At 29.3% G+C, this 14,086-nt stretch overlaps 3 protein-coding genes across 3 annotated transcripts; 1 reads left to right on the top strand and 2 right to left on the bottom strand.

Annotated features, from left to right (window-relative positions):
* Window positions 1-659: 659 nt before the first annotated feature.
* LOC130669805 (lipid scramblase CLPTM1L) lies at window positions 660-5,427 on the top strand. The gene is made up of 8 exons (XM_057472884.1): window positions 660-816; window positions 924-1,198; window positions 1,277-1,391; window positions 1,454-1,680; window positions 2,891-3,176; window positions 3,467-3,867; window positions 4,956-5,207; window positions 5,287-5,427. The coding sequence occupies exons 2-8, from the start codon at window positions 945-947 to the stop codon at window positions 5,387-5,389; spliced, it is 1,638 nt and encodes a 545-aa protein (XP_057328867.1). The 5' UTR covers window positions 660-816; window positions 924-944; the 3' UTR covers window positions 5,390-5,427.
* A 52-nt stretch (window positions 5,428-5,479) lies between these two features.
* On the bottom strand, window positions 5,480-9,621 carry LOC130669796 (exocyst complex component 2). Its single transcript, XM_057472865.1, has 3 exons — window positions 9,336-9,621; window positions 6,227-8,642; window positions 5,480-5,669 (listed from the first exon to the last, which is right to left on the bottom strand). The coding sequence occupies exons 1-3, from the start codon at window positions 9,442-9,444 to the stop codon at window positions 5,480-5,482; spliced, it is 2,715 nt and encodes a 904-aa protein (XP_057328848.1). The 5' UTR covers window positions 9,445-9,621.
* A 2,190-nt stretch (window positions 9,622-11,811) lies between these two features.
* Window positions 11,812-13,732, bottom strand: LOC130669544 (BCL-6 corepressor-like protein 1). Its single transcript, XM_057472503.1, has 4 exons — window positions 13,575-13,732; window positions 13,284-13,483; window positions 12,995-13,214; window positions 11,812-12,569 (listed from the first exon to the last, which is right to left on the bottom strand). Exons 1-4 carry the CDS (start codon window positions 13,587-13,589, stop codon window positions 12,186-12,188), a joined length of 819 nt encoding a protein of 272 aa, XP_057328486.1. The 5' UTR covers window positions 13,590-13,732; the 3' UTR covers window positions 11,812-12,185.
* Window positions 13,733-14,086: the final 354 nt, after the last annotated feature.

Consider the following 14,086-nt stretch of genomic DNA (forward strand, 5'->3'; position numbering starts at 1 on the left):
ATACTTTTGGCTTAAACAAGAGCACCAGTCTCTTTGAAGACGTTTGGGTTCTTAATTTTCGAAAAGATCCACTATAAATAATAAATTATAGGAAGATAATTTCTTCCTCGTATTCTTTATTGTTGTCCGCACCCTCCAACCCGCTTGTCCAAAAATTACTATCGCTACCAAAGGGAGAAATCCCGGATAAATAATTAAAAATTAAGCGGCGGACATAACAAAATATTTCCATCAGATTGAAACGGATTTAACCGGAAAATAATAAATTTACTTTCCAATTGAATTCGATTAAATCCGATATAAATATTTGAATCGGATTTTATCGGAAAATTTTTTAAAAATTATTTTACGATTGAATACGATTAAAACTGATTGTAATTTTTTTAATCAAATTCAATCGGAAAATAATATTTTTTTTCCGATTAACTTCCCGATTTCTGATTAACTTTCAATAGGATTCATACGATTAGAATTTTCCAATCATGTTCAATCAGGGTTTTTACTGAAAAATAGGTGAGTTTTTTTTTTAATTATATTGAAATTTTTTTAAATTTCAATTAATGTAAATAATTAATATTGTACTGGTAACTAATCCAGTCCCTTACAATAATTTTTTTTACATAATATACAATATCACCATTCAAATATCGTAATAAAATAATAGTACGTAATAATGATGGCGCCACTACTTTCATATGGCCATTGACGTATACAGAAAAATATCAGCTGACCAGAACTGTCAGCACCAGCCACGTTTGATTGTTACAATAAGACTGTTTATTATTTACAATATGACAACAACTAAACAATAACAAAGTAAGTAAATAATTATTCAGTTCCTCTCACTTGACATAAAAATTATGCATTAGCATAAATGAATTATTACCAGTAATTTAAATAAATATTATCAATTAAACTTTCAGATTTATTTACAAACAAGCAAAATGCCCCGGCCCTCATGGACTGTAATACTTTCCGGTGTTTTCGTTGGCTATATTTTTTATTCAATTTATAGTTTATCACTATTATTTACACCACCGTCATGTGAACAGGGCAAGACTTGTATAAAATCATATTTAAATTATGAGCCAAAGCTGCAGCTTTATCTTTTCACTTCACCCTCGAGTAAACCCGTTTCCAATGATGCTGAACTTGTCTATTCGATGTTAAATTTTAATTACACGATTCCCCATACAATGTAAGTATCATTTAAATCACTTTACTAAATAATTAAAATAATTTTCCGTAATGTTAAAAATAAAATACTTTTTTCCAGGCCGTTGAGTTTAGAAATCCCAGCGAAAACACGCAATAACGGTACTTTATTTTTGCACGTATTAATAACTACAAAATCATCAAATCGTGGAAAATCATTCAATGACTTACTTAAGGTAATTAAATAATAATTTTATTAAATTGCACATAATAGTAATAATAATAAATTAATTTATAGGATCAATACACAGTGTATACAAGAATTAAAATGACTCAATTTGCTGTACCGCAAGCTGAGACTTTTAATTTACTTGGTGATAAAAAAACACCAGAAGTTTTAAAAATAAAAAATAATAAAATAAAGACTGTTTCACATTTACGTACACGTATTACATTTACGTTAGTTACTGATACGCCTGAATTACCTCTTAAAAATATACCTGCAGAACTTGTGCCTAATTTAAGGTATGATTTAAATTTATATATACAGTCCGATTTCGTTATAAGAAACTTCTCTTATCGCGCTTTTCGTTACAACTTTGAAGCGCCGCCAGTATTTCGGCCGCTCAAATTTCATGTTTCGACGTTCGTTATAAGCATCACTCACGATACAAATTTAGTAACTTGAACTTATGTTGCGTAATAGGTCACGAATCATTGGCATAACTTTTCCTGATTAAAAACTCCGATTAAATCCAATTGATTCTGATTGAAACTCAATTGGATTTTTATCAGATTTTATTGGAAACAAAAATTTAATCAAAATTACTCGGGAGCGTTTCAAGTATACGATTGAAATTTTTCAATCAGATTCAATCGGATTTAATCAGAAAATGATAAATTTATTTCCTAATTGAAGCCGATAAGTAGAAATATTTTAATCGGGTTCTATTAGAAAATAATACTTTTTTTTCAAATATTTTCAAATTAAAATTATTTATGATCCTGAAGTTAGAAATGAGTGAGAATGTAGCAGACATCAGATAAATTTAAAATTATAAATAAATAGAGTAAATAATTGAAAAATAATATTTATAAAAAATGCACTTATTAATTTCAAAATTTTTTAAATGTTCATTTTTTTTAAATTTCATTTTATTAATTATTTACTCCATTTACTAATAATTTTAAATTTGTCTGATGTTTGCTACACTCACACTCACAAGTTAGAAGACAATTAATAATTTTTGAATTTTTTTTTTCAACAAATAAATTGCAAAAAAAAAAAAGCTAAAAATATGCACATGCAGGAAATTAAAAAAACTATAGGTGCAATTTTTCAAAATTTTTTTTTTTTTTTTTTATAATTTATCGTTTTGAAAAAAATTCAAAATTTATTAGACATCGGCTAACTTCAATTGGAAATAATTTTTTTTTTCCCAATCAAATTTCCGATTAAATCTGATTAGAATTTTCCAATCGAATTCAATCAGAATTTTTAATCAGGGATTTTACGAAACTTCAATCGTTGCTTATACCGAGCGACATACGACCATTCATATACGCGAGGCATATATGTAAAACGTGAGCTAAAAACTATGGTGAAGGGAGAGACTCAATCGAATATTTTTACGAATTTTTTTCCTAACAATCCCTGATATTTGCTTATAACGAGCTTGGAATGTAATAAATTAATTTATTAAAAAGTTAACTAATTGTTTTAATATTATTACAGAGTAGTAGGAAATAACATGTTTCTTCCAATAGTTAATTATGACTTTTTACAAACACGTTACAAAGATCTTGAAACTATAACTAGTGATAGTCGTGTAATGAATGTGACAATAATGTACACGCCAATATCAATGGGTAAATTACGTTTGATATTACATGTCAAAGCAGCTATGGAGGGTTTAAAAAATCTTGGATTCTCAGACAAAGATGTTGATGAAGTTAAAGGAATATATGCCGACACTAATGTTTATTTATTAGCTGGTACTATTTTTATTTCCTCAATGCATGTAAGTATTTATTTTTACTTAATGCACATGGGTAAAAATATTTTGAATCAAATTTTTCGTAGATAAACTAAAGTATTTTTATAAGAAAAAATAATCAATAGATTATTTATTTGCGGATCAAATTTTCCTGATTTTTAGTGCGAGTAATTTCGAGAAAAATGCCTTTAAAGTTTTTATCAAACTGTTAAAGATTACGTAATAATAATAATAATGATAAAAAAAATTTCTTAATGATTAATCTCTAATTAACTATGCAATTAAATGAAATTGATTAATAAAATTATTTTTAGCTGCTGTTTGATTTCTTGGCATTTAAAAATGACATAAGTTTTTGGCGAAGCAAAGGAAGTTTTGAAGGTCTAAGTGTTTCTACGATAGTATGGCGTGCATTTAGCCAAGCAATTATATTTTTTTATTTACTCGACGAGGGATCATCTTTGTTAGTTCTGATACCTGCAGGTATTGGAACTTTGATCGAGTTGTGGAAAACGAAAAAAGTATTAAGACTGGAAATAGTTAGATCTGATGGAATAATTCCTGAATTAAGACTGCAGAAAGATGGTAAAAACCATGAAGATGAATCTCGAACACGTAAATTTGACGCTGAAAGCATGAGATATTTGACTTATTTACTTTATCCTCTTGTTATTTCTGGTGCGATTTATTCGTTGATTTATCAACCGCATAAAAGGTAAATTTTATTATTTATTAGGGGTGTGCGAATCGGGTTTTAATCGAATCGAATTGAATCAGGGTGCATTCTGAAATGCGCTGCGAGCAACTGTAGCGTAGCGCATTTCGGAATGCACCCTTATTAATTATTCTTATTACTTGCGCGGTAAATTTAAATATTTAAAAAATAAATTATTAGAAATTGGAAAAAACTAAAAATCGTACGTCAAAATAAAATGGTGGCAGAATATGATAGAAACATATTGAAAAATAAAAAAAAAACACGCAAGTGTTTGAACAAACCTTGGTGGGGAAATAATGTACAGAAGGGTGTCCTAATACACTTGGAGATTTAATTTAAATTGCTCCAAGTGTATTGCAGCTAAAAAAACGTCACTTAATTGCTATTTCCCACCAGACGATGCCAGATGATTTTGCTCAGGAACTTGGAAGTTATCAGCATCAGCGATTCGCAACACTTTACACTAGCACTGAACACTCGACACTTAACGACACCACAGACACTTTGCACAATTTTGATTTTACAAACACTGCACATTTTAATTAAACAATGACTATGAACAATAAATTTTATGGACAATTCTGCGAATCAACTGCAATACTGTGTTTCAATTTAAACGAAAAAAAGATTATGGACTACTACTGCCGTTGCCGCTATCGAACCGTCAGTTGATACAAAGCAATCGACTTTGCGATTATTCGACCGCCCCCCACTAGAAAAAATTTGAACGTTGAATACAGCAACGCACAGTAGCGCTATCTTGGCGCGAAATTTTACAATCGAAATTTAATAATTTTATTAAAATTTATTTGTGTCAATAATTATATTAATTAGACTAAAAATTATACTCAAAATTTTTTATTTTTATCAATAATTTATTAATTATTCTTATTATTTGCGCGGTAAATTTAGATATTTGAAAAATAAATTATTAGAAATCGAAGAAAACTAATAACCGTACGTCAAAATAAAATGGCGGCAGAATATGATAGAAATATTTAAAATATTAAAAAAAAAAAACGCAAGTGTTTCGCGCAAAAATCGTGCTGCTACTTAATTAAAAATTATGACATTTATTTTTTTAGCTGGTATTCATGGAGTATTAATTCCCTAGTGAATGGTGTTTACGCGTTTGGGTTTCTTTTTATGCTTCCTCAATTATTTGTTAATTACAAACTTAAATCAGTTGCTCATTTACCCTGGCGGGCATTTATGTACAAAGCATTCAATACATTTATTGATGATGTGTTTGCATTCATAATAACGATGCCAGTTGCCCATAGAGTTGCTTGTTTCCGAGATGACATTATTTTCCTTATATATTTATATCAACGATGGTAATTTTATTTGCTTAAATTAATTAATTATAATAAATATTAAATATTTCTAAGTACTTACATTTGATATTTTATTTAGGTTGTATCCAGTTGATAAAAATCGCCGTGACACTGTGACAATATCTGAAGACTTAAACCCGTCAATTGCAGAAAATGAATCCACAGACAAGAAAAAGGATTAAAAATATCCAAGACAATTTATAATTAAATATTTGTGATAACTATATTTATATCTTTTGTTTTTTTTTCTTTAAATTATTCGATAATTTTTATTACATAACAGTAGTAATTCGATTGGAATCATCACGTGGAATATCCGGTGATTTAGGTCTTTCAGCTAAACAACGAATTTGAAGTTGCATTGATGATGTAATTTTATTTAAAAGTGTTTCTACTTTAGCACCGTCAACTTCAGGATTAATTGGCAAGGGAATAGCATCCAATGCTTCTTCAAAAAAATTCCTATTTTACAAAAAAAAAATATAAATAAATAAATAATAAATTAAAAAATTTGTATTTTATTATTAAATGTTATACCACTAATTCTAATAAGACTTATATTTTTATGATACCGAAGTTAGTCGACATTTAATCATTTTTTGATTTTTTTCAAAACAATAAATTATAAAAAAATTTTTTTTTTAAAATTGCACTTATAGTTTTTTAAATTTTCTACATGTGCATATTTTTCGTTTGATTATTTTGGGGAATCGTTTTGGTGAAAAAAAAATCCGAAAATTGTTAATTGTCTGTTAACTTCAGGATCATATTTTTATACGTCTTTTTGGCTTTAGTCACTAAGTTTAAAACCAAAAGGGCGTATAATTTTTTTTTAAATTCCTAATCATATTGTAGACTTATTCTGAAGCTGAAATTTTTTTTTTCAACTTTTAGCTATACAATAAGTCTATAAAACGATTGGCAATGAAAAAAAATTATACGCCCTTTAGAGAATTCCCTAGAGCCAAAAGCGCGTATAAAAATATGTCTTTTTGGAACTAGTGACGGGATATAATTACCTAGCTCGTGTAGTACAATAAATATCCAAAGTATCTCTCAGCAATTGAATATCCGTACGTGCCTGAATAATTCCCTTGGGTCCAAATTTTCTGACACATGACATAAGTCGCGCTAATTCTTCAGCGATAGTTTCAACGATATGCGACAAAACGCGTTTGATTAAACAAGGAGAGACTCGAGTTACTTCAGCATGGACAGCTATGAGATTCGCTATTATTTCCTGAGCATAAGGACGTACATGTGTGGGTTCTATCGCTGAATCCCATTCTAAGCCGCCTAAATACATACTGGGTTCAATGGTACCAACAAGAGGATCACAACGTCGCTCAAGATAAGCCTCGAGCACGGCAGTGTCCAAGGACTCAAGGTGAGTCCAGTCATCTGTCCATCCCTCAGCCAATGACACGTCTGGATAACCACGCGCTTTTAATGCATTGACAACTCTTGGTAAAATAATATTTAACGTGTAACGAATGTTACTTAAAGATATAAGAAGACATTTTTCCCACGTAGGTGTTGCTGCTGCTACTCGATGTTTGTTGTCGCGTACTCGGTAACAAGCTGGTGAACTAATTAATTGTGATACTGATGGATCATCTTCATCGCCGGCTTCTTCACTACCACTGAATGCCAATTGTTTCAAACATTTAGCAAAAGCAATAAAAAGACTTCTCACGGCATTGTGATACAAAGCCTTCGATGACGGTGACTCTAGCAATGGAGCTTCGCGTAACCCACAAGCGATTGCTGTCTCACGTGCTAGTTCTGCTACTTCCATAACCATTTCTTCAAACAGACCCGGTAATTTAGTGATACCACCGTCTAAATTTTGCAGGTACTCCAACTGCCATGTTTCTTTTTTTTGTAACCCGCTGATATTTTCAGCGGTTTGTTTGAATAATGATATCAAGCACTGAAGTCTTAGATCAAATAAAAATTTACCAAAAATATCCAGCGCGTCGCTTGGTAAATCTAGGTGAATTAAAGCTGTGTACATTTGTCTGATAACACGTAGGCTGTGTAATAACCAGGCTGGTGTCATGTTGGAGCCGCAGCATTCTCTCAGTGCTTCACTGGCACGTTGAATACACGACAATACTAAATTTTTAAAGGCACCTTGTTTTTCAGTATCGACGGCAACGTGTAGTTGGCCTGAAAAATAACTCTGTCCTAGTCTCCAAAGATCTGGAAGCTGTTCAGTAACGACATCACAAATGGCTTCAATGCAGAGCACACGAGCTGGTACATTGGCATTGGCATCCATGCGATACAATTTATGACGATCTGCTATGGGAGTTACGTTATTTGATTTACTTGTTTTATTACCGGCGTCATCACCGGACGCACTTTCAGAACCAAAATAATCATTGAGACAATTAATTATATTTTTGTCTAAATAAGAACCGTGAGCAGCAATTGCGTCCCAGGCTGGATCGCCCTCGGCTTCTAAATTAACTAGATTTCTTATTATTTTTTTCTGAGTTTCAACGTCAAATGGCGTCTCCTCTAATTTCTTACGCAAAATATCTCTCAGCATTTGAATTTTATTTTCAATCTCAACAAAAACTTTTTTAAATACTTCAACATCTGTATTACCAAACAAATTTTTAACACGCGCGTAATCATTTATAATAAGATCATAATTACCGCGTTTTATATTTTTTTCGATATTTATTGGCATACAAAATAAAAATTTGTAACGTTGCATTATTGACAGCGCACTTCTAGTAGCATCTGCACGATCTCTCCGCGCTAGGACATCATCAAATAATTTGTTAGCTTCAGCCATCGATGTCCGAATTGCCTCTTCGAGTTTACCCGTTGGATTGTCACCGAATTTTTTGACATCCAACTCGAACTGTTCTTTTAACAAAACAATTGTTTCAAGTTGTTCCATTACAGCACCGACATTTGCCTTCAAAAATGACAACTGTCCTTCTTTTTGTGAATTAACTTTCCGTCTCAGGTAAGCCAGCCCGGCTTTAAGATCATCCAGCGTCGTCGCATGATGATGCTGGAGTAAAAACCAACCGGGATGAAATTTATCGCTGGTTAATTCACCATTACTGTCACCAAATAATTCGACGAGTTCATCTTCCGGGAACTTCTTGCTGTCATTACCCTCGACACTCAAACCAAGTGGATCTTCTTGCTGATAATTTGTCGGCGACAGTGCACGTCTACCCCAGACATAATTTTGAACTGGTGCTTCTTCAACCCAAACCGCTGATTCTTTCATCGGCCCTATCGTTTCATGATAACCACGAAATTGTACTGTTGATGTTCCTTGTCCACCACTACGTGTTGTAACTATTATATCACCACGTCCTTTACATGGTCCTGATCTAGCAATTATTTTATTTTGAGATTTCCATTCTGCTGATAATAAACAATCACATCCACAAATTGTCAAACCTGTAAAAAATAAATAATTATTTTAAATTAATTGATTTATTTATGATCCTGAAATTAACAGATGATACTGAAGTTAGCCAAGGTCTAATAACTTGGATTTTTTTAAAAACGATAAATTATAAAAAACAAATATTTGAAAATATTGCACCCATAGTGTTTTAAATTTTCTAGATGTGCATACTTTTAGTTTATATTTTTTTGTAATTGATGTTTAAAAAAAAATTCGAAAATTGTTAATTGTCTGGTAACTTTAGGATCATAATTGACAGACATTTAAAAAGTTTCGGATTTTTTTTTCAACAGATTAATAACAAAAAAAAAGGAAAAACTAAAAATATGCACATGTAGAAAATTAAAAAAACTGTAAACGCAATTTTTTAAAATATTCTTTTTTTTTTAATTTCTCGTTTTTGAAAAAATCAAAAAATTATTAGACGTCGGCTAACTTATGATACTGAAATTACCTGTCTTAAAATTTTTGGATTTTTTTACAAGCGATAAATTAAAAAAAAACAAATAATTTAAAAAATTGCACCACCAATTTTTTTTTATTTTCTACATGTGCATGTTTTTTTGTTTTTTTTTTGTAATGAAATTTTCGAAAAAAATATCCAAAAATTGTTAATTGCCTGCTAATTTCAGTATCATATTTAATTGATAAGTATAATTAGTAAAAAAAAAAAAAATACTTACCAATAAGATCTTGTGCTTTAGTACCCAGAAATTCACCTCTCAACGTAACTCGAGTACCTGGTGGACCTTCTTTTGGAGAAATCCCCGTTATTACTGGTGGAGGTGCCATTATTAATTATTATTATAATTAATTATTAATCATCTAATTACAATAGTTATTAATTTATTAAATTCATTATTTCACTTGCTATTGTTTTTTTTTTTTTTTACAATAGATTATTATTTTTACGACAATAATAGTACATTTATGTTAAAAAAAAAAAATTGTGGGTGTAAAAATTTATTTTTATTATGACAGCTCAAAAATAAGAGGTTAGAAAAATATCAACAGTTAATTTTCAAGACGGTAATTACAGTTTATTTACTTATCGACAATTAGTAATTTATCTCTAGATATTTCGATTTAAAAGACTTGACAAAGTGACGACAAAAAGTAAATTACAAATAAGACATCTAAACGATTTTTTAATTGAAATGACATTTTTAGGAAGGAACAGAAGAAGACGAATTTCCTATGACTCATAGGTCCAGCATCTGTATGTCTTATTGACAAAAAACAACTTGGCTTTGAGACAAAGTGATATGCGTTGGATGTCTTTTTCAAAAGCTCGTGGCTTTGTCAAAAATAGAAGTAATGTCAATTTGTTTTTTAATTCTTTTTTTTTTATGTAGTTTTTGAAAAAAAAATACAAAAAATTATTTCTAGGTGTCTTCTATTTGTTTTTCATTTTTTTATAATAAATCCAAATTTTTTTGAAGATTACCACTTTCAATTTTTTTTTTCTTCTCAATTTTTCAAACTCTGAGGTCTTTTATGAATCCTTAAATTTTTTTTGTATTTTTTTTTCGGAAAGTACATTGAAAGACGAAAATTTTGAAAGAAAAACGTCCAAATCAGTCAATTTTCGAAGAAGTTGTAGCTATTTAAAAAAAAAAGCCTTTTTTTTCTAAATTCATAATTTTGTTGGGTTGGGTAAAAAAATTTTTAAATTGCCTGATGAAAAATGATTTCAATGAGTAGGAAAAAAATTTTTAGCTAAATCGAAAGGGCCCGGGTTCAAAAGGCATGGAATGCCTCTTATATATAAGCTTATATATAATTATATGATTAGGCAAAATCATTTTTCCCAGTTATTATTAATACATTGACATTACATTCAGTATATTAATATTTCATAATTTTCCTTCATTTTATTGTTAAAAATTTAAGTGATTGGTTCTAATAAATTAATATCTTTATATAATAATCAGTTATAAACAGTAAAAAAGGATTCGTCAAAATCAACACATATCGTGTGTAAAACGATCGTTTTACACTTATTTATATGTTATTTTAACATGTCGTGAGTGTAGAAAAAGTTACACTCGTATATGTTAGAAGTAAAAATTTTCCAAGAATTCTTTTGTGATGGTCGAGATTATTTTTAACATATTTTGTGTGTTGATTTGACATAACATATAAAAAGTGTTAATTTCGAATGAAATAACATTTTTGTGTGTTAAAAAATCAATCGCGACAGTTCAAACAAGATAAATACTGGGTGTTAAATTAACATACAAAAGTGTTGAAAATTCGACACTCAGAATTTTAACACACGCTTTTTTTTACACTTGGACGATTCGTTTTTTACTGTATATACACTTATCCAAAAAATTTAAGGAACAAGAAAATTTTATAAATTTTTTAGTGATTTTCGGAAGGCTGTATTTTCATGAAAAATGATCGTATCGAAAAATTAAAAAATCATATTGAAGCTTGAAATCTCTAGTTTGAAGATATTCCAGCAAAATGTGAACTAAAACTTCAGAGGTAAGAAAAATGTAAAATTAATAATTAACAACATTTAACTCGATTTCCGTGTACTCGTTTACGAGGCATTTATAATTTATATATATAAATTATTATATACATTAAATTATTATATATATAAATTATAAATGCCTCGTAAACGAGTACACAGAAAACAAGTTAAATGTTGTTAATTATTAATTTTACATTTTTCTTACTTCTTAAGTTGTGGTTCACAAAATAAAATTTTAATTATATGAAATTACAGCAACACGACTTTGGATTCTTAATTTTTAGTTTTAAATTAATGGTGACCGGGATGACCTGCCGAATGACCGAGGCAACCCAACACGTTGGGTCACCCTGGTCAAACTTAAAATTTTTTTAATTCATCAAATATTTCTATATACTTTTATACTTTCATTTTTAAGTATGTGTCTATGAATCTTTAGATTCCATAAAATAAGATAATGTACATTTTATAATCTAATAAGGATAATTACAAAAATTTTGGTTTATTTCTAAGGTGATCGGGGCGACCCTACGCTCCCCTAATGGTGTGAAATAACAGTTTATAGTTTTTTTTTTTTTTTTTTTTTAATCGACAAAAAAAAACATTATACGGAAAAAGTTACAATTGATCACTTATAATATTAATATTGAATTATATTTGAATTTATAATTAGTAATATTTTCTCCAGAGTAATGTACTTAGTCCTCAGTTTGATGAATAAAATTAAAAAAAAAAAATCTTAAGATACAAAGAAAGTACAATAAAATTCTATTTATTTTTATATATAAAAAAATATATATGCTGGATAATCGCTGGAGGCGGGAAAACGGACACTTTACTTCGTATGATTAATTTAAAAAATATATATTTATTTTTTTCAAGTTTTTGCATTCACAATATCTATTTTAGTTATAAAAAATTGTAAAAAACTTATTTTTGTAATTATTTGGCTTAATAATTTTAATATATAATTATTAACACTTTATGACTTGTAACAATTATAATTAAATTTTATAGGCAGTACACATACAAATAAAGAAGGATATTATTATTTTTTCCAGAGGTCATTGTATTCTTCTGGAGCCCAGAGCGACTCAAGAGGACTAAGACCATTTCCTTGTAAAGATTGAGGAGCTGGAGGCTGTTGAAGTGAATTTAACTGAGAAAGACTACTAAGATCAATGCCTTGAAGATCTTGAGGTGGAGCATTTGCTGGTATTTCGGATGAAATACCAGCGCTTACAGAAAGATTTATCGGCAAAGATGAAGGTCTAGCGTTTGATGATTGACGTAGAAGATTATTGAGACTGGAAGCTGTAATTAAATTTGATTGCTGATTTGATGGCGGGTTTTGCTGTGCAATTAATATTGGTACTGGATAAGGCACATTTTGACGGATTGGTACTGCGCGATCAACTGGGTATGGAACAATCTGCAAGTTAATTATTTATAAATATTATTATTAATTTTTTCTGTTGTATGTTTTGCATTGCGTATAATCATATTGCTGCTATTATATTTTTGGCATAGATGACCTTTTATTATTAAATTTTTGGTGCCTTAGTTTTATTGAATTAGAAATCACAAAGACCTTCACGTATATAATATACATATATATGGTAATATATATTAATAAGACAACTTAACAATAAATCTATTAATTTTTGTGAGTGAATTAAATGTCACAATAGAAAGGAACTGAGAAAAAATAATGGCGATATCAAAAGACCTGGGTTCGATTTCCGGACTAAACCACCATTATTTTTTCTCAGTTCCTTTCTATTATAACATTGAATTCACTCACAAAAATTATTATTAAAATTGTAATTATAACTATTCAATAAATATATTCTTCACCTGAGTTATAGGGAACGGTACTGATTTTTCAATCGTTATAGGGACAAGTTTTTCAACAGGAACATGTATTGGCACATGAACAGGTACGTGGATTGGTACATGAACTTGTTTTTCCAAAATTACTGGTTTACCCGGCACAGGAACTTGTTTCTCAACGATTGTATGTTTTGTTATAACCAATGGTGGACTTGTAGGCCTTACTTCAGTACCATAACTTACTCTATAATTGATGAATAAATGAAAAAAAAAATATTTATTTATATATAATTATAAAATAATTATAACTTACACACTACGCGTCGGTAATAAATCCGCTGGAATTTTTAAAACTTTTAATAAATTTTTACTACGAGTCCATGGATAACCACTTCCGTAACTGGAAACAGGACTTACTATCCTGACGTCTTCAAAAATACTGCGTTTGTGTTTTTTCGTTTCACTACTGGACGTACTCTGTCCAGTTGCAATAACAACAATGCTAAAAATAATCTGTAATATATAAATAAATATATAAATTACGATATTTAAATAAATGCACTGGGTAACTAAAGTTTAAATAAATGAATTTTTTTATTTTTACCACAAACTTAATCATCTTAACGAATGATTGAAGGACTACTGCAATGATACTGGAGTTGTCGAAGGCTCTTTATACTCTTGAAAAGAAGTCGAGTATGGCTTAACTATTTTTTTCTTGATTTTTAAAAAAGTAGAGGGAACAACTAGTTGTCGAGTTAACTAAAAGGAAATAAGTGAAATTAAAATTATTTCTCTTTGATCATTAATAGCACAAGTTTAAAAAATCTAGTTTCATAAAAAAAATTACAAGGGGTTTTGAGAAATTGAAATGTTTCAATGTGATCGAACTCGTTTTTAAATCTACTTAATGATCAAAGTTAATGACCTTCTTGGTAAAAAAATTATATTTATGAGAATTCTTTATCATCAAATTAAAAAATACTGAGGATCATTTTATTTAATAACATTATTATATTTTATTAATTAATTTAATTATCTTTTATTAGCTGGGTAGTTTTAGATTACGAATGTGGGGTTTTTTTGCAATTAAAGTTTTAGACAGTTGAGAATATT

This window comes from Microplitis mediator, chromosome 6, assembly GCF_029852145.1.
Source record: "Microplitis mediator isolate UGA2020A chromosome 6, iyMicMedi2.1, whole genome shotgun sequence".
NCBI lineage: Eukaryota > Metazoa > Arthropoda > Insecta > Hymenoptera > Braconidae > Microplitis > Microplitis mediator.